At 36.4% G+C, this 24,858-nt stretch overlaps 1 protein-coding gene across 6 annotated transcripts in view; it reads right to left on the bottom strand.

Moving 5' to 3' along the window:
* MAST2 (microtubule associated serine/threonine kinase 2) overlaps positions 1-24,858 on the bottom strand; it is a 196,118-nt gene that overhangs the window by 100,973 nt on the left and 70,287 nt on the right. For all 6 annotated transcript variants that reach the window (XM_045545523.1, XM_045545522.1, XM_045545520.1 and 3 more), the window contains one exon: positions 11,431-11,462. In XM_045545523.1, coding sequence (XP_045401479.1) covers positions 11,431-11,462 — 32 coding nt within the window. The remainder of the gene's footprint in view (positions 1-11,430; positions 11,463-24,858) is intronic.

Here is a 24,858-nt window from a genome sequence, read left to right on the forward strand (position 1 = left end):
CGAGGCTGCAATCAAGGTGTCTCCTGACTATGTTCTCATATGGAGACTTGATTCAGGAAGAATCCCCTTCTAAGCTCATTCATGTAATTGGCAGAATTCATTTCCATGTGGCTGTAGGATTGAGAGCCCTATCTTCTTGCTGCTTATTGCTCCTAGAAACTAGCCAATGTCCCTCGTCATGTGGGCTTTGCCAGGTTGGCTGCTTACTTCATCAGTCAGTATGGAAAATCTCTATGCTGAGTCTACTACCTATTTTTGGACTGTAATAGTTACAAAAGTGACATCCCATCATCTTTGCCACGTTCTGTTGATGAGAAGCAAGCCACAGGTACTGCCTACACTCAGGAGAGTATGATTACACAAAAGCGTGGAACATCAAAAGGGGAAGAATATGGGGCTTAGCTTGAGCATGTCCCCCATACATGACTATGGAGAAGATTCATCAACAAATAATACCCAAACTGATATCTATAGACTACTTTAGGACCACCACACATGAAGGTTTAGTCTGAACAAACTGCTCTTTTTTGTTTTGTTTATAATACTCCGGCACTGAAAAGATTAAAGATCTTAAGAAATGTCATATGGCCCTAGACATTGTTTTAAGAGATGGTTAAAAAAAAACAAAAAAAAAACCCCTGCAATATAAGTGAAAGCAATTTATAAGATAATATTAAAATATTATGTAATATCTTCATTGACAATGACAACATATCATAAGACCTTATTACAACATATGATACGTAAAATTCATGGTTCATTTTTAAATCTGTATACTGCTTTAAGAATATTTTTGGCCAATTCCAATTTCTACTGCCACAGTAGAACAAATGTCCTCTACATAGAAATTAATTTTCTTTCAAACCTAAGAAATAAAATCACTCAACAAAGTCTGTTTTATTTGGCATCATGTCAAAAGAACGCAATTTTAGAGAAAACTTTGATTATAATGTAGTGATTTTGCTGAAATAAAACCAAAGAAAAGTACAGACATTTTAACGATGTATGAATTTGCCTATATTGCTCATTCAAGCAGATGAACATCTACATACGTGCAGTATTAATTCAACTGTCATCTTTGCTATTTTGCTGATTTTCAATCATATAAAAATTGATAATGAAACTGGTTGTAACATCTGCCTCGTTCCATCATAAATGAGTTGGGTTTTTTTTTCCTTTAACCTTTAAATGCTTTCATTTTATATTTGGATGAGAGAGATGACTTTTTTTTAACTGTCTGTTAAACAGTTTTGGAAGTCTTCCACCAAAATACCCTATGGATTCACCTGACAGAGTCACATCAGAGAAGTACGACTCGTGGGCTGCCACATCGGTTCTTGGCTGCGATAAGTAAATCTGAAGTGACAATGTGAAGTTGGCTCCCAGATGTAAATCCACAGTTTGCTGAATTTCCACTATTCTAATTTTAATTTTCCTCTATATAACTGGGTTTTGTTTGACATTTGTTAATGACTAAGTTACTCCCACTGGTGGCAGCAATGACTGGGACATTGATTTTATGGTCTGACCAATCCCAGATATATACCTAAGAGAAATGAAAACATATTCCCATAAAAAAAACTTACACATGAACAATCATAGCAGCTTTATTCATAATATCCCAAAACAGGAAACAACTCAAATATCCATCAAACACATAGCAGTATAGTCACACAAGAAAATACTAATCATTAAAAGGACAGGAGTACTAAAACATGGAGGGAGCCAGATACAAAAGAACATATATTCTATGATTTTCATTTATATGAAATTTTACGAAAAGCAAAACTATAGTGCCAAAAAGCAAATCAGTGGTTGCATGGGGTCAAGAGGGAGAAGATGGGATTGACTGCAAAACTACACAAGGAATACTTGGGGGTAATAAAACGTTCTACATATTAATTACGGGGATAGTTACATGGGGGGGTATATGTATATGTCAAAATTCATCAAACAAATCTTTTTGAGGACCCCAGTTTATTTCTACAGGCTATCAATGATTACTGAATTAGAAATGGAAACCAAGCCCAGGCACAGTGGCTCACGTCTGTAATCCCAGTACTTTGAGAGGCCAAGGCAGGAGGATCACTTCAGACTAGGTGTTCAAGACCAGCCTGAACAACATAGCAACACCCTGTTACTAAAAAAAAATTTTTAAATTAGCTGGGCCTGTTGGTGCACACCTGTCATCCTGGCTACTTGGGAGGCTGAGGCAGGAGGATCACTTGAGTCCAGGAGTTTGAGGGTGCCATGAGGTATGATGACGCCACTGCACTCTGGCCTGGGCAACAGAACAAGACCCTGTCTCCCTCCCCAAAACAAAAGAAAAGAAAAGAAAATTGAGACATTAAAAAATGCTTATTTATTGAGTGATTTGAAGATAGCATTAAAAAAATCCATTGCACATTAATAACACCTTCTTAATATTATTATAAAATTAATTCTGACCTTAAGGACCCCCCAAAACCTGTCCTCAAGTAAAGCATAAGTTTGTTTCAAAATACGAAGACTAAGGAAGGACAAAATTTGGAATGTGAATTGTGTTTGACATGGTTTACAATATCCCAATCTGAAAAGCTATGAACTGGTTAAAATCTCAGTGAAGTCTGCTCAATTTTGGCAAGTCAGTCTCCTTGGTTTACTGTTTGCTGCCTTCGACTACAGTATAAAAGGTTATTCTTTTTCTGTGTAATATGCCTAGACAGCAAATATTTTGTATCTTGCTAGAAAAGTTTTCTGTGCTTTATGCTGATTTATTATGCCCTTAGTTATGTAAGAAAACAAAAACTTAACGGTTCCTCGTGAAAAACTATGGTTATTAAAAATTGTGTTACCTTCTATGTTTATTTTTAAATGTTTTATCATCATTTTGGTTAAATAAGTAACCAGGTACTACTTCTCAAGCACCAACAATCCTATCTTAAGTGTTTCCATTAACAACTCTTTGAAGTTTTGCCTTCCCAAAATCAGATCCTAAATACAGATTATAATAAAATAAAACTTTCAATATATTTTTAATGCCTAAAACTATCTCTGAGATATCCCAGAGCATTGCTGGGAAAAACACAAAGATGTGTTCTTTCCTCTTTTTAGAGAGGTGCTAAAACAATTAGGTTTACTTGATATTTTACTATTGATGAATTTTGTGGGAAAAGTTGTCTAATCAGAAGAGATGCTCAGCCTTCCTTAGGTTAAATTTGTACAAGTAAAATGCTGTTAATATAAATATTCTGGAAATTGCATGGTTAATGGGAAATTCTTAGACATTTGTCAGTGCCCTCATTATCTATAATACATTTCTGTTTATAAGTCCTGATAGTGCTGTGCCAGATTTTAGGACAATAGTTTAGTGTTTTCAGCCTTAATTTCAGTTATTATCTAAAATACTTAGTAACAATCTTATTATAAAAATTTGAATCTAGTCTCTTCTGGGTCAGTGGAGTTTTAGAAAAATATAGATGTCTAGGACTTACTCCAGACACACTAAGTATATTCTTAGTATGTTCTTGGTATGTGTAACATGCTGTTAGATTATTATATGCTATACATTAAGATTTTTTCTCCTGTAAAAATTATGTTCACCCACATTTTATAAATCTGATATAACATTCATTGTCTTCTTTGAAAAAAACTACTCTTAGAGACATTTTGCTATTAGTAATAAATTAACCACAGGCATTTTAAGTCTCTGTGATCTACAAACAGATTCTGTTTTATACTCATACTTGTGTGAAGGCTCTGCAACCAACTAGAAGCCAGAGTCTGTATCTTCAACAAAGAAGGACTGCCTCAGAGCTCCATGGAAAAGGACTGTAGTAGGTATTTAAAAACTACTGACACATCAAAGAATAGACTCTTGGATATGGCTTCCAACGGCATCACTTGGAAAACTGGACAACTTCCAGATCATTCCAGTGGACTGAGTCAGAATTTACAGAACTTTTTTTAGTTGAGAAGCAGACTACTAGCCTAAGACCTAGTGAAATAATTACACAGGATTGAATGAACAGATGAGGGATGACTGTAGTTTTTTGTTTGAAATGCTGTTTTAATGTCCATTTTCTAACTATACAAGAGAATCCATTCTCTTTCTCCTTGAACCATCTATAACCCTTAACAGTTTAGTAAATTTTGCTCTTGTAAAATAAGACACTCCTAAATCACATCTGATTCTACTGACCCTCCCTCCAACCCAGAATTGAGAAAGTCTTCCTGAGTCTCTTTACTTTTCAAGGCAATAGTAAATTTGTATAGGTTTAATAAAAACCTGTTCTCTGCTTTACCAGAACATAATTGTGAAAAACAGTTGTACAGCCAACGGCTTGCCTGAAATGTCACATTTGAGAATGATGACGCTCATTTAATGATGTATAACATGGCACTTTTAAGGAACTATGGTTGACTATATAGAGTCGATACTTACAAACCCCCCCTAGGAAAACTGGCCTGATACCTGCCTTTACAGGGTCCAGTCTTACAGATGGTAAGGAAGATCACTCCCTGGCAGGCCCTTAGGATATGCTGGGGACCTTGAAAAGACAGGAATTCACCCAAAATTATAGGTACTGCAGGTGAAATCTGATGGAAAGTTTCTGAGGCTTGACTTTCTAGTCTCAAAATACAAATCACTAAGGCCCTTAAGAAGTCCAATCTGAGATTCTTTGCAAAGCAAACTTAAGAAGGCCTTATGATAAATTAACATTCTTGCTATACTATGCAAATAATCAAGCCAGACCTAATGAGACCACCTTTATTTTATAATCAAAAACATCTGAGATTATTTTACACGTGATCTTAGCCAAAAGGCTGAAAAGCAATGTGAGATTATTTTAGATGAAAAGTTTAGGGAACACATGGAAATTTGGAAAAAGCAAAACACAGTGGGGGAAAGATTACTGGGTACTTCCAATGGAAAACTATGTACTGTTTAGAGAATACTCTTCTGGTTTATTTGGTTCTAGTCTTTTATTGCCTTTAAGCTATTTTACAACTCTGTTAAGTTACAGATAACTGATGGCAATGCAAAATTCTTGTCACACATGCCAATAAATTCTGTATAGTGAAGGTTCAACTGACTTTCCTTCTCCCCATGGAAAAATTCAATTTTGTAACCATTAGTAAATTCATTTCAACATTCCTTTACTCCATATAAATTTGTGCTTCTTTCACCTCTTCTTTGAACTGGCTGTTATATCCACCAGGTTCCCTTATTAATAATAAGTTAACGTATCTATTTTTTAAAAAATCAATACCTTTACACATATATTTTTAATTTGTTTTTATGAAACTATATATCTAGAGGTAGGAAGATACAACACATTTATTTTACAATTTGTTAGCTCTATTTAAAACTATCGAACATTTATACCTTTATTTGTGACAGACCATACCCATGTTTGGAACAGGCCCAAATGGTTGCCTACTATGTGTTAAACTCTATTCTAGGCCCTGGGAATAAAGTGCTATACCACACAACATGGTCCTGACCTCATGGAGCTTACCACCTGCTATGGACTTAACTGTGTCCCCCCAATACTGATATGTTGAAGCCTTAACCCTCAACTTGATTATATTTGGAAATAGGGTCTTTAGGAAGTAATTATGGTTAAATGAAATCACACAGGTGGGGCTTTAATCCTATAGGGCTAGTGGCCTTAGAAGAAGATGACAGAGAATCTACCACCCATGGGCATATGTACCAAGGAAAGGCCATATGAGCACACAGCAAGAAGGCCACTGTCTGTACGCCAGGAAGAAAGCCCTTACCAGACATTCACCATGGTCTTGATCTTAGACTTCTAGCCTCCAGAACTATGAGAAAGAATTCTGTTGTTTAAGCCACTCAGCCTGTGGTATTTGGTTATGGCTGCCCGAGCAGACTAACACACCATGCAAAGGAGAAGACAGACCAATAATTCTTTATTTATAATTGATGCAAAAGCTATAAAGGAAAAGTACAGAGTTTAATGAAAGTATGTTCTGGAAAACCCAACTTAGTCTAGGGACAGCAAAGTATGTGCACAGTCAGAAAAGCCTTTCATAAGGCAGAACAATGTAAGCTGAGACTTGAAAGATAAGCAGGAACTGGACTGGTATAGCTGGGGGAAAGAACATCCCAGGCACAGGGAACATACTGTGCAAAACATGGAGACAAAGATAGGAACCAGATAGTGCAGATTATCAGATGTGATCCCTAAGAGTAATAAAAAATTCACTGAAGAAGTTTAAACATCTAATAATCAAATCTACACTTTAAAAAGCTTTTCCTGGCTGTTGCATACTGGATGGATAGACTGGGGGTGAGCAATCCTAGACAAAGAACTGCTGGCCAGTTAGGTTATGGCAGGAGCAGAAGCAACAGATTACAAAGGCTGGCACTATGTGGACATACCAGTGGCAGCAGAAAGGAAGAAAGGTAATTAAGAGATATTTGAGAGGAATAATATATAAGACTTATGAGTGAGAGGAAGAGCAAGGCAACAAGAATAAGTTTTCTATCTTGAGGAAGTGGTACCATTTAATATGCTAGAGAATAAGAGGGGAGCCAGTTATTGAGAAAGACAATGACTTTAGTTTCATAGATGCTAAAGTTGGTATGTCTGAAATGCCCAAGTAAATTACAGTGACTTGACAGTTGCAAGGTCTAGAAATATAAATGTGGGAATAATGGGCATAATAATAGCTACTCTCGACCTAACAGTAACAAAAATAGGCTCTTAGGAATTTCAGTTCCTGTGTCTACACATTCTCAGCTCACCAACAACCATGTCCATTTTTTAACAATAAAATGGTTTCTGTGGGGAAATTAGTTATAACTATGGCTCCATCCCTACCAAGCTCTGCCAAGTCTTGCCTTCCAACCAGACACATGGAGAACCTATGTGAGATCATTTGCTATATAACACCAATTTTTAAAAGACAGGCTCTTAAAAATGTAATACAAAGCTATCACTCTAGACTTCATAGTCCTTAAAGGTACCAAAATTTCCAATTTTCAAAGTCCCACAGAAAAACTAAAGGCCCATATCCCATACCAATGATACTTCACAAAAGGTTTACTATGTGTATGTAGCAGGTGGTATCTCTTTTTAGCACATTCTCCAGAAGCACTAGGCCAGGTATCAAGCACTAGGCCAGGTATCAAGTTGCATCAAAGTGGGAAAGTACATGACACTGCATCAGTTTCACAGGGGCAGAGGTTGACACATCACATCCTTGAGCCCCAGGAACTTCTCCCTGCCCACTGCCTATTACTGCGGATACCAGTAATACTTCCATCCAGCATCTCATATCCAAGTCCACTGCCCAAATGAATAAGCTGACAATGCAAAAAGGAAACTATTCCCCAGGGCTCTAAGAATAAAGGCCCATGATACCAACACACACCCCACCCCATGATGGGTGCTGCTGTTACCTCTTCACTCCTACAATCCATTCTTTACCTCCACTGACTACTCACAGCCTCTAAGAAATAAAGCGAGACATTTCATGAAATACGAAGAAAATTACCTTACGTTGCAATGGGTATTAGAAACGCTTGACTTTCAGGGTAAGTAGAGACACAAACACTATTTACATCAAGCTTCCAAATGTAGGGCCTAGGTATTGGTGCTGAAATTCTGTTTGAAAAGAAGCAATCCTGTTTGAAAAGAATTGCCAAAAAGAGGGCCCCTCCACAGCACTGGGCAAGGAAAACCATTCAGAGCTGCTTCCATTATGAAAAAGAAAAATACAATACTCCTCTAGCCTGGGTAAACAAATAAAAATAACTTTAAAACTTCAAAATCTTTGTCCACAGATATGTATACTTTGAACAACAAGTTATCAAATTCCTCAAGCCTGATATTCTAAACTAGATTTTTGAATGCATTTTTGAAAATACCCAAATGGGTTTAGATGTGAAATAGCTTTCTAAAACTGAAAATGATTTAATTTCAGGAAGCGGCATCTAAAATAAATGGTATGCACCAGGCCAAAAGAAATTTCATATCCAACTTGCCCCGACAAAGCCCTTATCGTGGGCAAGGATGATGCTCTCATTCCTCATATTAGAATTCAGTAGCTGTCTTCCCTAATCTGACCACATCGCTATATGTATATCAGCATCACTCATTCCACACTCCTATTCTCTACTCAAATGTCACCTTAATGAGAAAATTAATTCCTGGACAATACAATTTAAAATTTAAAATCTCAACCTTTGCCCTATAAAAACATACATCCTCATTATCTCTTATCTGGCTTTATTTTTCTTCATAGAACTCAGTACAATATAATATACTATAATATATACATTTTTGTTTGTCTCTCTTGAACAGAATGGAAACTCCATGAGTGCAGAGATTTTGCTTTATTCACTACTATATCTCCAGTATCTAGAAAAACTGCACATAATTGGAACAGAATAAATATAGTACGATGGATGCAGGGATGAATGGATTGATTTGAGTAAATGAAAAAGTGAATGGAGGCAAAAAGACAAAATACAGTAACTAAATTTACCAAAAAACACCTAGACAGCGGTACTGCCAAGACTCAAATCCAGGTCTGCCTAACTTTCAAGCCCAAGTTCTTCATTTCTATGTTACACATGCACTTACCAATTTGGAGACACTGGGGAAATTACTTATTGGGTGGAAGAATGTATACTTTGTATAATGCCAAGATATCACATATGTCTAGAAATCTATGAGTTCCTGTCCATTTTAATGCAACTACCGTATTACATGGAAAAAATAGAACAGCATAATAATGAGAGCCTCCAAAATTACTTACCTTCATTCATTTTACATCACTCAGCTACTTTCAAAATTATGCTAGGTTAATTAACTGAAACTCTCCAAGGACAAGAACACCAAACTAGCTGCAAACTCCAAATTTCTCTCTGCCCATAAAGTATATAAGAAGTATGCCAAAGGAGATGGGCCTTATACCTGGAATGGGCATGCCATAGGATCTGCTCTAGAGACAGCCACTCTGAAAAAGAGGCAAACAGGGACACAACTATAATATAATACCCCTCTCATTCTGACCAAGACTTAGAGGACAATTATAAAAACTTCTTAAACTTTCCAGACTAGGCTACAAGGACAAGAAACAATGAGGCAAATGGGAAGTTACTCATTTTATCAACATCAGTTTCTCCACACTTACTATAAACTTTGTATTAATTAAACTTATTCAAACACATATGTTTTGTAGTTCTTACCTTTCTGGACTCTTTATTACAAATGCTAAGCAGTACTTTGCCTCCTACTATAGACTCCAAGCAAAGATTTGCCCAACTCTATGTAGAAAAGGTACCATGGAACTTCAATTATTTGGAGAGATGACTAAGCATGGAGATCAGGTAGCCAATCTCCTCATTTTACAGGTATGGCAATTCAGGTCCAGAAATGGTAGTTCTTTTTTTTGTTGTTATTGTTCAGACAGAGTCTCACTCTGTTGTCCTGAGTAGAGTGCAGTGGCGTCACGGTAGTTCACTGCAACTTCCAACTCCAAGTCATTCTCCCAACTCAGCCTCTTAGAGTGCTAGGATTACAGGCGTGAGCCACCATGCCTGGCCAGAAATGGTAGTTCTGTTTAAAGCCACACATAACTTGTTAGTGACAAAGCCTAGATTAGTATCCATGTTTCCACACTTCCTTCCAGAACTAAACTTTTTCTACTCCTCCAATTTTAGAGCTAAGAAAAGATACTGTTTATATTGAAGAACTTCTGGCTTAAGTGTAAGCTCTCCAAAATAGAAGAATTTATCTAACTGAATCTTATAACCTCAGAACTTAGACCAGTGTCCAATACATAGTAGGTATTAGTGTGTATTACTGAGTGATCAATCGTTTAAATATGAGTTACTTTATCAAAAAGAAAGGGAAAGCCTATTTCTGATCCTTATTAATTAAACATTTTTAAGGCAGTTAGAGTAGGCCTAAGTTTAGATACCACTACAATGACAAAAATATTCTTCTGGTATCAAATAAAAATAAGGATATGTCTCCTTCTCCTTCTTCACAGTAACTCCATTCACTGGAGACACACATTTCTGGAAGAAGCTAACTGCCTTAGGCCTTAATTTATTTCACTTAAGCTTAAAAAAGGCAAATCTCTGAGAGCTTCCAAACAGAGCGAACCAAAAGAAAAAAAAATGGCAAAAGTACCAGAAAAATGACCAAGTATAAATATTTGCTGAATATGATGCTGAAAAGCCACTCCCTTTCAGTTATGTGTGCCCACTTGGAGTATCATCCCACTAAGAGCCCTGGTGGTGCCTTTGCCTGGTTAGGACTTTTCTGACTCATAACTTGAGTCTCTTTATATCAAACCACAATAAGCTTTCATAAACCAGCCAAAAAGTCTTCATAAAAATCTCAGAGGACAAATTAGTCATTAGAGCCTTTTCTCAAAACAAAATCCTAAAATAGAAAGTAACAGAAAGAATTACTATGTATTTCATACGTTTTTAAAATGCATATGTGAACATAGAATATATTTAATAAATAAATATGAATAATATTGTGCCTTCCTCCTTAATTATATCCCATGTTTCTTCAATGAAAAGTTTCAAAACCATTGTTTTATCACAACTCTACAATCCCCAAATTTGGCTTTACTAGTAAATCACGGTAAGTGCAGGTGTGGTGTAGGTGTATAAAATACAGGTTCTTGGGTTCCAACACAGACATTCCAATTCAGTAAGTTCATATTCTGCATTTTAACAAGCATCCCATGTGATTCTGATTGGCCAAATTTCTAATAGCACCCCAAAAGAATTCTTAGAGAAAAAGCAGCCCAAGAAAATACAAGAAATTATATTCTTATATACCCTTATTAGGGACAAGGACTAATAACTTCTTCCCCTTACCCTGAAGCCAGTGGGGGAGCGGGGACCCAGTTGAGGACCTATTTCAACCTAGTCTCCAAACTTGGCCCAACTTGTCAGAAAAGTTGGTCTCCCTTTAGCACCACATTATGGGACAGATGTAAATGCAAAGAGTTTTAATTTGAATATTCTTCTTAGCAGGAGTCTAAGAAGATAAGATTTGAATATTCTTATCTTCTTAGCAGGAGTCTAAGAAGATAAGATTTACTAAGATTTACTTGTGTTTGGGGATTTACTAAAATTCAGTAAATCCCCAAACACAAGTATAAAATTGTGATGGATATTTATGTGGCAGCTTTTCTAAAATGCTAGGCAAAAATTGAGACAGGGAAAGGGATTTGGAGTGAGAGGTACAGGGAAGAGGGGAAGATCTGACCTAGTGGGAGAAGTCAGCTGACCCACTGGTTTCCCTGGCCCAGATAGTAGTGCACAGAAAAAAAAAAAAAGAATTCTTGAATGGCATTCTTCCAAGTGATATTGAAAACAGTTCCCAAGGGAGATTCCTAAGCAGATCATAATCATAATCATAATGGTAATAATCATCTACTTACAAGCTGCCTCTTCTTGGAAGGCTCAACTCTTTCTGAAAAACAAAAACATATACAAGTTAGACGGAAAACCCATCTGAGTCCTGTCTGGCTATATGTTCTAGGAGATCTACAGTGATTATCTTAATAACAGCAAAGACTAAGCATTTCTAAATGATAATCTTTTCTTTGTTTCTTAAATTTTAGTGAAACAAACAGCAGTCAGGTTAACTATTATCTTTTATTCTTCCTTCCTAAAAAGAATGTCTCAAAAAATACTTGCAACACTTTTCCCACTAGATGGAACCATCTCCCCAGTGTAGACTCCAGGCACTCTTTGGGCCAGCCATTAACTGCTGATGAATTGTAAAGGATTCACATCATCAGTGGTAGGGATACAAAAGGAATGAAATGGGAATTTTTTTGGGGGGGGAGGGGGGATAATTAGAAAATATTTTAGACAAATAAGTATAAAAATTGAAAAAAAAGGATAAAAAGTAATATAACAAAGAGATGACTACATACACTTGCGGCATGAGAAATAACTGTCATAATAAAAATTGGGGCCCCTGTAACTTGCTCCCACCAGTCCTCACTTAACAACTATTCTTAATTTGTTATTTATCTTTTTCATATGCATCTTTATATTTTATTATATAAATATTCATAAATAATTATTAGTATTGTTTTAAATTATAAATACATGGTTTCATATATGTATTCTTCTCTGCTGATGTGAGTCAACATCATGAAAACTGGGTGATACACATTTCATTTCAGTTCATTAATCTTTTTTTTTTTTTTTTATTTTTTTTGAGACACAGTGTCACTTTGTTGCCCTGGCTAGAGTGAGTGCCGTGGTGTCAGCCTAGCTCACAGCAACCTCAAACTCCTGGGCTCAAGCAATCCTTCTGCCTCAGCCTCCCGAGTAGCTGGGACTACAGGCATGCGCCACCATGCCCGGCTAATTTTTTCTATATATATTTTAGTTGGCCAGCTAATTTGTTTCTATTTTTAGTAGAGACGGGTCTCGCTCTTGCTCAGGCTGGTCTCGAACTCCTGACCTCAAGCAATTCACCCGCCTCGGCCTCCCAGAGTGCTAGGATTACAGGCGTGAGCCAGTTCATTAATCTTTAGATGGTAGTCCAGTCTATTTATTTATCCATTCTCTAGTAAATGGAAATTTAATTTTCTTTGAGTCAGAGTCTCACTCTGTCACCCAGGCTAGAGTGCAGTGGTGTCATCACAGCTCACTGCAGCCTCAAACTCCTGGGCTCAAGCAATCTTCCTACCCCACCCTCCCGAGTAGCTGGGATTACAGGTGTGCAATATGATACCCAGCTAATTTTTCTTTCTTTTTTTTTTTTAGTAGAGACACTTGCTCATGCTGGTCTCAAACTTGAGTTCAAGCAGTCCTCCTGCCTTGGCCTCCTAGAGTGCTGGGATTACAAGCATGACCACCTTGCTCAGCTAGAAATTTAATTTCCTTTCCATGTTTTTCTTCTCCATCAAAACAATGCCCCATAAACATTCTTGTACTTATTTCCTAGTGCACATGTACAGAAAGTTTCTTGGAAGTATACACTTAGATATGGAACTGCTAAGTCATAAAGTGTCAGATATTCCAAATTGCTTCCCAAAAATTGTACCAATTTACCCTCCTTCTCCAACATTTTGTAAGTGTCATTTTCTTTAATACCATTTGCTAACTGATCATAAGAGGACCATTATCCCCAAATGCAAACATCTCCTCAGCTCTGGTAACAAATGAACCTGCTAGCATGCACAAAAATCTGCCTTTGCCATGTAGCAAATTCACCACTACTATCATTCTGGGCATTGTGGTGTTTTACCACCATTTATTGACACTTCAGCATGAGTTGATCTGGAGGTCAGGAGCCCAGGGTGAAACTAGTATGCACGTAAGAGGTACTCCTATGTACTTCTAACATACTTCACTCTTCTTGACCATTTGCTTGTTCTATTGAATTTCCAGGGCATCACCTTGAGAACAGGTTACAAGACAGAGTATTTATATTATACAATGAAGAAATGTGGGAAAGAGCACAAAATTTGAAGTTCAGAAAACTAGGTTCATGTCATGGCTCAATAACATGTAACTGTGTGGTGACCTGGGATCTTACCTACCTCAAAGGCTTAGATACAGTGGTTGTAAAGGTCAAATAAAATAATGCATATGAAAGTATTTTATTCTATAAATGATAGGTCTTATTATCAAATGAGTTTGAGGAACAGTAAAGACAGCTTGATAATACTAACAGGATATTTCCACATGATGTAAAGAACCCAGGGCTCAGAGCTAGAAAAATATTTAACATAATTCTGAGCAGGGCATGGTGGTTGCGTGCCTGTAATCCTAGCACTCTGGGAGACTGAGGCAGGAGGGTCATTTGAGCCCAGGAGTCCGATACCATCACAGTCTCAAAAACAAAACAAAACAAAATAAATAATTCTACTATTCACTTTCTCATAAAATCTTCACCAGTCATTAAATCTTTCTAAATCTCATTTTTCTTACTTGCACACCTGAGATAAAAATACCTACTTTGTTTATCTCACAAAAGTTATCCTAAGGCCAGAATACAAAAATACATTTAAGAGTTTAAGGTTAGACACTTTGGGTTATCATTAGTGATGAGAAATTGCATTTTTCTAATCTGACCCACCACCAGCAAAGCTCTACAGCTAATGTATGAGGTATTAGTCTCCAAAAACTAACCTCCCCTCCAACACTCTACCTCCCCATCACTCTACCCCCAACACTCAAGGAATACATTGTTTTAACAGTCTCTATACTTTTATTACCAACTGGATCCCTCAAAGTGAAGCACTTTGATATTTCCTACCAAAAATGATACTTCCCAGAGAGCTTTAAGTAATATATGACGTATTTAGCAAAATAAAAGATCTTGAACTATAAAATGAAGTTGCAAAGCCATACATACTAAATCCTAAATAACCACTCACTCCCTTTCAGTTGTTCACAAAGCAAACTTATAAATGTATTACATAAAAAATGACATGGTGTCATTCACGTAGACCCATGAGAAATTACTGCCTATATGCATTACTCATTATTCACAATGACTAAAGCCATAAAATATTTCTAAAGAAAAGGCAAAGGTCAAGTGTCCAAAGGCAGTAATCACTACCCCCACAAGTAAATATGCAAGCCAAGAGTCACAAGGCTGTGCTTGTCCTTTATGTCAGCTGTCACCAGCACTGAGATTACTATGGGTCAAAGCTGTCTCTGCCTATGGTAGCTCACTCTCTAGGCTTCCCTCACACTTTCTATGGAATTCTCACTCAGACACACATGCACACACACACACACACACACACACACACGTAATTATTCCTCTTCTCACTGCAATACCAGCACTCTTCCTGGAGAAGGAAATTAACAGGCTCCAAGAAACGTATCTCAATCTTCTACTCCATTGGAAGTAGACAGACGGTTGGGTTTTGGAGACAAATAACTTTTCAACTAACATTTAAAATTAAGGAGGGAAAAAAGCATTCTCTACCACTAAAAGACTACATGTCTCTAAATATAACTCATAATTAAACCCACATAGTATGACTAACATAAATAACACTGCTTGGGGTGAGAGTAGGAGTGGAGAACAACATTCCAGGGCCTACTCAGAATCCATTGCTGATGACAACACCACTGTCCAAAGACAAACTTACAACAAGATTGAATTGACTTTTATTTGCAATTCTAGAATCAGGTAACATCTCATTCTACAAAACAGAATGGGTGTTCTACTGAGTTGAGCATAGGGAGTTGGATTTAGAGGCAAAAAAAGGGCTGAAGAAACCAAAAACAAGGAACAGAAAGGGGTCATTTCAAACTCACTTTCCTTATAGGATTAAAACAGAAAGAACTTTCCTATCATGCTGGCTCAGGTAAACTAGGTCCCCTCTGTTTGCTCTCCATCTCCTGGGCTTTATTCTCATTATTGTTGTTGTTTTAATTGGCCTGTTTCAGCAGGACTGACTCCATTCTGGTTTGGTTTGCTTTGCTTTGGTCTGGTCTGCTGGGGCCTAGTGCAGAAGCCTAGTCCAAAATAATGGCCTCCCATAACTTTTGTTTAACACCATCCTATACTTTAGTTTCCCAGTGGATTAAAGAAGACAACAAATATTCTTTAACTATTTAATGGAATGCAATTAAATTCAGAAAAGTACACATAAGCATATAATTGTAATTTTTACAAACTAAACACACTAGTATAACCAACAGCCAAAACAAAGAAAACAAATATTACCATCAACACAAAAGCCTCCTCATGCTCCCTCTTCTAGCCGCTACATCCACTCCCCTACGAAAACCATCATCTTGATTTCTAAATTCATAGATCAGTTTTGCTGTTTTGACAATTTATTTAAATGGAATATACAGTACATACTCTTGCGTGTAGCACTTGTATTCAACGTGTCTAATTTGAATACCAGAAGGAAAAAGTCAACACAAAAGGTATAATTGATAAGATTATAGCTAAAAAATTTGTAAAGCCCCTGACAGAAATGAATACATATACACAGGAAGCACAATGTATCCCAAGAAGGATTATTTTTTTTAAAAAAATCAAGACTAGGTAAATGGTAATAATACTGAAAAACACCAAAGACGAAAAGAGCTTAAGAGCCAGAGAATAAGATCCGTAAAACTTCAAAAGAATGACAATTACATTGGCAGTATATTTCTCAGTAGTAATGATGGAAAACAAGAGAGCTCAATAATATATACAAAGTGTAAGAGAAATGACTACAAACATAAAATTATATACCCAGATAAACTACCTTGAAAGGTCAAAGACAAAATGAAGACATTTAACCAAACATAAGCATTTACTAGCAACATACCTATACTACAACATGTCTATATGATGTACTTTAGGAAGAAGAAAAATAGTCCCAGGAGGAAAGTTTAAGATCCAAAAAGGAATATTGAGCAAGAAAACTAATAAATGTATGAAGATCTTAATAAACACGGACTGTATAAAATAACAACAATAATAGAAATATCTAACACGTAGAGCTTTTTTAAAAAGGAAAGAACTATAATACTTGACAAAAACAGCATATAAGTCTGGAGGAGATAATAAGAGGTAAAGAGTCCTTTATGTTGTTCCAGAGGGGAATTAAAAGTATGAATTTGTTCTAATACATCAGTAGAGTTAGAAAAAGAAAATAAGAAAACAAAAACACTCTATCAATATTTTTAAATGGTAAAACAAGAAAAGAGGCAGTAAGGTATGGAAATGTAGGACACAGAATACAAGAAATAATATGGCAGAAACAAGTCCAAATATATCATTAATCACAATAAATGTAAATAGACAAATTTACCATTATACAGAGGATTTTTTTTTAAACCTACCATATGCCTTTGCAAGAGACAAACTAAAAGCAAAATAACATGTAGGGTTGAAATAAAGGGAGAGGGTGCTGTGGTGAACACCGTACTTTTATAGAGACCCTGTCTCTATAAAAATAATAATGATGATGATGAAATGAGGAGATGGTTGGTTTCTGGGAAAAAAAAAAAAAAAAACCTGCTGATACTGACCATGAAAAAAAGAAAGTCTAAATACCCAATATTAGAAATATAAAAAGGAATACATCAAAAGACTCAACAAAGATTAAAAAGAGAGCAATTGGGCCAGCGAGGTGGCTCACACCTGTAATCCCAGCACTCTGGGAGGCTGAGGTGGGAGGATCGCTTGAGGTCAGGAGTTTAAGACCATCCTGAGCAAGAGCAAGACCCCCATCTCTACTAAAACTGGAAAAAATTAACTGGGTGTAGTGGCGCAACCCTGTAGTCCCAGCTACTCAGGAGGCTGAAGCAGCAGAATCACTTAAGCCCCAGAGTTTGAGGTTGCAGCAAGCTATGATTGACATCACTGCATTCTACTCAGGGTGACAGAGTGAGACTCTGTCTCAAAAAAAAAAAAAAAAAGAGAGAGAGAGACAGAGAGCAATCAAATAACATAAACAAATTTTTCTCAATAAATAACAAAGCAGTCAAAATAAACTCCTAAAAATATAAACCTTACCAAAACTACCTAAAGATGAAAAATAGGAAGATTAGATCACACTCATGACCATCTTTAAAAACTGAATCATACATTATGCCTGAATTGGGTTTACTCCTAAAATGTGAAAGTGGTTATACAACAGAAAATTTATAAATTCTATACACTTCAAATAAATTAATGGAGAAGAAAATAATCTCAAATGACACAGAAAGGAAGCACATCAAACAGGTACCAACTCACTAAAAGCAAAGCACAAAATCAAAAGGAACAGAGATCTTCAAGACATTAGAAAAGGGAAAGGGAGAGAATAAAAACGTAGAGACCTTTAGATTGAGACATAAATGTTACAAACTAAAATGCTTTCAAGGGCCAGTGCAGTAACAAACTACTTCATAAAAAAATCTGAAAAACTATTAACTGCAAGAGATACCATTATAGTTGGTACTAGTAAGAAAAAAATTTTTAAAAGCAAACAAAAATAAGCACTGTCAATTGAAATATAATATACCATCAAAAATAACACAAAACAATTTCAAAGTTGTTAAAAAGTAAAAAGATGTGAGCCTTAGAACTGAGGAAATACAGTAAATATATGAAGCAGTAGAGTATAAAACACAAGAGGAGATAGATAGGGAGAGACTGTACTGGTCAATTTTTTTTTTTAAATCTCCAAAGGTGACCAAATAAAACGTAGCTATAGGAAGTGATTCACAGACCTCCAATTTGTGATCCTGGTTTACATAAAAGAATACAGGAATTTAACTCAGAGGTGATCAAGAGATGTAACTTTAGATTATTATAAGATTTCAGAGTGAAGCAACTCCGTGTACAAGACACATGGAACCTAGAGGAAGGTGCTGTTAAAATACAGTAGAATCCACACAGTAGAGGAACGCTAAAAATCTGAGGCTGGACTGAATATCATTGTCTGCAAAGATGCTGGAGTTATTCACAATGATATTAAGATTTGAAAATTAGGTACTCAGGTCTTAACTGCACAGGGATGACCAGGAGGTTGATAGGCAGAGAAGAAGAAGGACACTCAGGAATGGGAAAATGCCACGGAAGAATGAATATGAAAAAAATAAACAAATGCAAAAGACTGCTGTGGCTGCAACATAGAAAAGGAATGTATGTGGCAGGGTGAAGAAGAGGAGGGACAGGGATGGGATAAATCATTTAACCTTCAAAGCCAACTGACTTGCTGACTTGATGAAAATATTTTAGTGGTACTAAAGACTGATGAGTACAAACTGAAATTTTTCCTTTATTTTTATCATAGAATAGAACAAGGAAACATAGAACAACAGAAGCAAATAACTAGGTTACATTTTTATCCATATGCCATCATCTTTTTTAAATGAAAAAAAAATTCCAAGAAGAAATGGAATGTTTGAAATCTTGAAGATTCTTGAAGATTTTGTTTTTAAGAACTAAAAACTAAACAGAGTCATATTTCATAAGATGACCATAACTTGACAGTCATAAATTTCCAAATTAAAAAAGTCCCAAGTAGGCATCAATTTACCAGACTTCAAACTATACTACAAGGCTATAGTAATTAAAACAGTATGGTACCGGCCCAAAAACAGAGACATAGACCTACAGAACAGAACTGAGAACCCAGATATAAAACCAGCCTCGTATAGCCATCTAATCTTTGACAAAGCAGACAAAAACATACACTGGGGAAAAGATTCCTTATTCAATAAATGGTGCTGGGAAAACTGGATAGCCACATGTAGAAGACTGAAACAGGATCCACACCTTTCACCTCTCACAAAAATCAAATCACGGTGGGTAACAGACTTAAGCCTAAGGCATGAAACTATAAGAATTCTAGAGGAAAATGTTGGAAATACTCTTCCAGACATTTGCGTAAGCAAAGAATTTATGAAGAAGACCCCAACGGCAATCACAGCAACAACAAAAATAAATAAATAGGACCTGATCAAATTTAAAAGCTTCTGCACAGCCAAAGAAACTATCATGAGAGCAAACAGACAACCTACAGAATAGGAGAAAATATTCACATGCTACACATCCGATAAAGGGCTGTTAACTAGAATCTATTTAGAACTCAGGAAAATCAACAAGAAAAAATTAAACAACCCTATCAAAAAGTGAGCAAAGGACATGAACAGAAACTTTTCAAAAGAAGAGAGAATAATGGCCAAAAACATATGAAAAAATGCTCAACATCTCAAATCATCAGGGAAATGCAAATCAAAACCACAATGAGATATCACTTAACTCCAGTGAGAATGGCCTTTATCAAAAAGTCCCAAAACAATAAATGTTGGCGTGGATGCGGAGAAACAGGAACACTCACACACTGCTGGTGGGACTGCAAACTAGTGTAACCTCTGTGGAAAGCAATATGGAGATACCTTAAAGAGATACAAGTAGATCTACCATTTGATCCAGCAATCCCATTACTGGGCATTTACCCAAAAGAACAAAAGACATTCTATAAAAAAGACATCTGCACTCAAATGTTTATAGCAGCACAATTCACAATTACAAAGATGTGGAAACAATCCAAGTGCCCATCAATACATGAGTGGATTAGTAAAATGTGGTATATATTTTATGTATACCATGGAGTACTACTCAGCTATAAGAAACAATGGTGATATAGCACCTCTTGTATTTTCCTGGATAGAGCTGGAGCCCATTCTACTAAGTGAAGTATCCCAAGAATGGAAAAATAAGCACCACATGTACTCACCATCAAATTGGTTTCACTGATCAACACCTAAGTGCACATATACGAATAACATCCATCGGGTGTCGGGCAGATGGGAGGGGGAGGAGGGGATGGGTATACACATACATAATGAGTGCAATGTGCACTGTCTGGGGGATGGACATGCTTAAAGCTCTGACTTGGGGGTGAGGGGGGACAAGCGCAATATACGTAACCTAAACATTTGTACCCCCGTAATATGCTGAAATTTAAAAAAAGCCCCAAGAAAGCTTTGTCAACATTAATGCTTCCCAATACATATTATGTTGTCATATATCCTCCAAAATAGTTAAGTACCCCTGAACAATGGCACTTCAAGTACTCTCATTTTTGAACAGGAAAGGCAGAAAAGTCGGGGGGCGGGGGGGAGGGAATATTATAGTTTAGTTTTTGACTGAGGGCAATAATTTTACCAGTACAACAAATATTCTCCATTCAGAACCTGGGAAACAGGGCTCTCCATATAAAGAAGACTAATTACTGTATCTGCCTCATGGGCAAATACTGACTTAATGTGGAAGTGATGCCACTAAGAGAGTTGACAATAAAAAACTTGTTTATGGTGGCTAGTCAATTGACCTTTCAAACTTAAAACCATGTCCCATAACATTGGTTGGGAAATAGAGCAAATATAAAAGCACCTTCAGTTGACAAGAACTTCAAGCTCAAATGTCTCTCAATGCAGATGCTTCAAAAGTAGCAGGATGAAAGCCAATTTTTACCATATTCAGACCCAAACCTGAACAGCTTTCCAAGTGAAACAATGTCAATTCCTACACCAGATGGAGGCTCTTCTAGTGTAAAGAAAAGATGCTTACACATAATCTCCCAGATATCCTTTTACTATTAAGACCCAGGGACGTTGTAAAGTGTGACTGTGCAGCCTGAAACCACTATAGCTCTTTCTCTAACGTTCAGGAAGCCAACTTGAGAAGGAGGCCTATACACAAAGAAGACAGGAGCAATGAGACCAAGCAAAGACACCAGATTACCCAACTCTGAAACCCATCCAATCTCTGGATTTCCATTTTTGTGAGTCAATATATTTATTTAATATTTAAACCACTCAGAGGCAAGTACAAGTTTTCTGTTACTTGCAGTTCAGAGTACCCTAACCCATTCACCTCACCTGGCCATATGCCTACTTACCTGTCCTTGAGGAAGCTATTGAGTTTTACATATCTGTAAAAATGGCCAATCAGAAAACCCTCTACCACCTCCACTGCTATCAATCATCCCATCTAATTTGTTATTATTTCTTGCCTTTTTGACTGCAAGTCTAATAACTGGTAACCCTTTCCTCCATTGTCTACTCTCAACATACAGATGGACTATGTAAATGTAAGCATCAAGAGTTTTTCAAAATTTGACCATGGTTGTATGGCTAGAACATGGTAGAACTGTAATTTGAACAAAATGGACAGGATCCCTGCTCTCATGGAACTTATAAATCCACTATTTACTATACTGCCACCTCCTAAGAAACCTGGCAAAGAAAGTTAGGCAGATCAAAGTAGGTTGAACCTTGGCTGATTTTCTGGCAAATTTTTAGGAAGTCTAACTTACTGCACCAAAAAGCAAAGCAATTAGTGAGGCCCAAACATTTATTTGAACTTTCAACTTCTAATCTGAAGTTACCAGTAGATCACCTGCACCACTGGGCATACTTTAACCTTTGTGTGTTTACGTACATAAATCTAAAATTTACTTTTAATGTTCGGTATTATAATTTAACTATTTACAACAAATAATCTAAACTGCTGCTCTTCAAGTATTATTTACATTTTAGATTGTTCCAGTGCAGTCTTCTGGCGAACAAACTTTAAAGTAATTGGGGAAAAAAAATTTTTTTTAAGTAAGGCTAGGAAAATATCCTCTATGTATTTCCATACAGTGCTATATAATTTCGCAGTTTGGAACTCCTGCTAATTGGAAACAAAGAATCCAGAGGAAGGGCACCAGTAAACAGGGTAGCAGATACTGGAGACTGATTCAGTCACCAGGGAAAAAATGATCGATTCAACACAAAACAGGCACAATAAATGAAAATATTCCCCACTTAACTAATAGAATTCACTTTCTGAATCCTGGCAACTAAAGAGAAATAAAGATATAAACAGGCAATGCAATTAAATGCACTTATAGAGCCAGCCATTTTTAATTAGCAACTACTTGAATACATACCACTATGAGAGGCTTCCCAAGCACAGCACTTTATAAATGCTTCTCAAAATACTCCCAAGAAATCAAGTGACAAATCTTATCAAACCAACTGTACTAACCAGAGAAATCAGTATAAGTCACCGGAGTTTATGTTATTGACTTTTAAACCCTAGGTCACAGTAGACACTGCTGAAGATTCAGTGGGTGCTCCCTGTGGACTTTGAATGTTTACAACACCATTAATAAGAGGTACAAATAATAACAACTACAAATAACATAATTTATTTAAATTTATGTTTTGTCTAAATTTAATAATCCTATACATTTTCTTTTGAGCACTTTTTAAAAACCAAAATAATGTTAATTCATGATTATTAAAAAAGACCATAGGTGCTTTGTACAAAAAAGGGCTTTACAAATGTCAAATAAACAAAACAAAAACAAGAGAAATGGCTACATTTCATGACCAGACCTTCACAAGTTGATTGATTTACTCAGTGTTCTATACTGTCAATTCTCAAAAACATTCTGTGATGGACTAAATAAAAGCTAGCTTGTTCTTTACTAATAAGACTAGGATGAAATGATCTACTTTACAAAGCATCAATAAATTAATCATCAAATTTAAAATAATTTGGCATGTATGCTTTTAGTGCTAAGGATATTTGTTAAAACTCAGTTGAAGATTGTCTATCAGTCTATTTTCCCTCATTGTTACACCTTACATACCTCTTGCTGTGCCAAACTACCTAAGACTTAAGATAGATAGATAACAGACAGGTGGACAGGATGTCTATATGCACAGTGATAATTTAGAAAAGTTCTTAAAACTATGTGTAGAATCAAACATATGCTACACATACATGTGACTTAATTGGGGGAGCACAGATAGGCACAGTGGTCAGGAACTGAATATGTTCCCTGTAAGAAATCTGTCAGCAATAATGTCTAATGTCCAAAATTAGGCTTGCATCCCACATAGGTCTGATTTAATTGCTCCACTCACTAAATACAATGTAAATAAACCCAGGCCACATTTTTCTACCAAAGTAGCAAGATCTAAGATAAATTCTCTAATTATACCTGTACATGAAGAATAAAGAGGAACTTAGCAGCATTCCACCCTGCCTCCTGTCTGGAATGAATTAAATAAAATTGTAACAATCTGTTCAGTGCATTTTCGAAAGACACTAATAGGAAGTAGACCAGTAAAAAGGTTTTCTTTTACTCACCTGTAACCCTCTCCTTCGCAGAAGACTGGAATCATCCATAATAGATAGCAGACCAAAAAAAAGCCCCTCCCCAGACAGTCAACTCCTACTGCCTGCTTACTGCTTTGATAAAGAGGCAAACAATCCCTTCAGCACACCATGCTGTGCCCACTCACCCACTGCTCCACTAAATCAGCCCTCTCGGTCCAGCCTAAGTATACAGTTGCTGCCTCACATCAGAGAAACGTCTTTCTTCACAGGAGTAAAGATATATCTCATCTGAATCACCACCAAAATAGGGGAAATACTTCATATTTGTTTTCCTTTTCCATACATACCCCGCTGGCTGAAACTATTTTAAGTGCCAAGAAAAGAATAAAGGTCCCAGGAAAAAAAATTCCAATCTTTGATATGCTGACTTCACGGCTTATTAAAAAGGTTTGGCAAACAAAACAAGAGAGTCTCCATCTACAGCTACTAAGCTTATAAAATCCATGTCACGTTTTCCTTTCCAGAAACAAAACCACTCCACGTACGTTTTTAAAAATACAACAATTCTTCAGAAATACAAAGAAAAACATATTATTCTGATGCCTGTATTTGAGACTCAAACTGATATAAAACCAGTTATTGTTTTGACTAAGTCGACAAAATTCCTTTCATCCTTTGTATAGACAAAGCAAATGTCAGATTCTTTCGATACTGTCACAGGCTCTTTTGTTTCTTTATCACTAGATAAGCTGGTCTTCACTTCTTGGACAGTCAGGAAAATCTCTTTCTTTAGGAGCTTAGATCATTGCTAAGGTCGGTTTCCCTGCTCTTTTATGTCCTGGAGGGGCTGGTAGGCGTGTTTTGAGTTCTTAGCATGGACAAATTCATTCATCTATTCATCGCAGATAGTGCTGCCACAGGAAACACTCCCCATTCCATCAGACGTCTAAAAGGGCACAGCATGAAAAAGTCTAGTTTTATCCAAGATTTAATAACCTCAGAAATGTACTTTGCGGCCATTTCTAAAGTAGGACTTCAGCCAAGTTTAAAGATGCTTTTGTCTCTTAATTCATGGCTCAAAATATATACTCTCTTAGATTTCAAGAGTGAACAGTTAGTTCTCACGATATGGTTCTGTCACTTAAACATCCCATAAGCTCTGTTTAAACTTTCCAGTTTTATAATAATTGTTAAGAATCTTAGTAAACACAGGAGAAAGGTAAGGCAAGTTGCTGATCTTTCTAATAAGGCACAAAAAAAAACTGTTAGT

The sequence above is a fragment of the Lemur catta genome, chromosome 3 (genome assembly GCF_020740605.2).
Source record: "Lemur catta isolate mLemCat1 chromosome 3, mLemCat1.pri, whole genome shotgun sequence".
NCBI lineage: Eukaryota > Metazoa > Chordata > Mammalia > Primates > Lemuridae > Lemur > Lemur catta.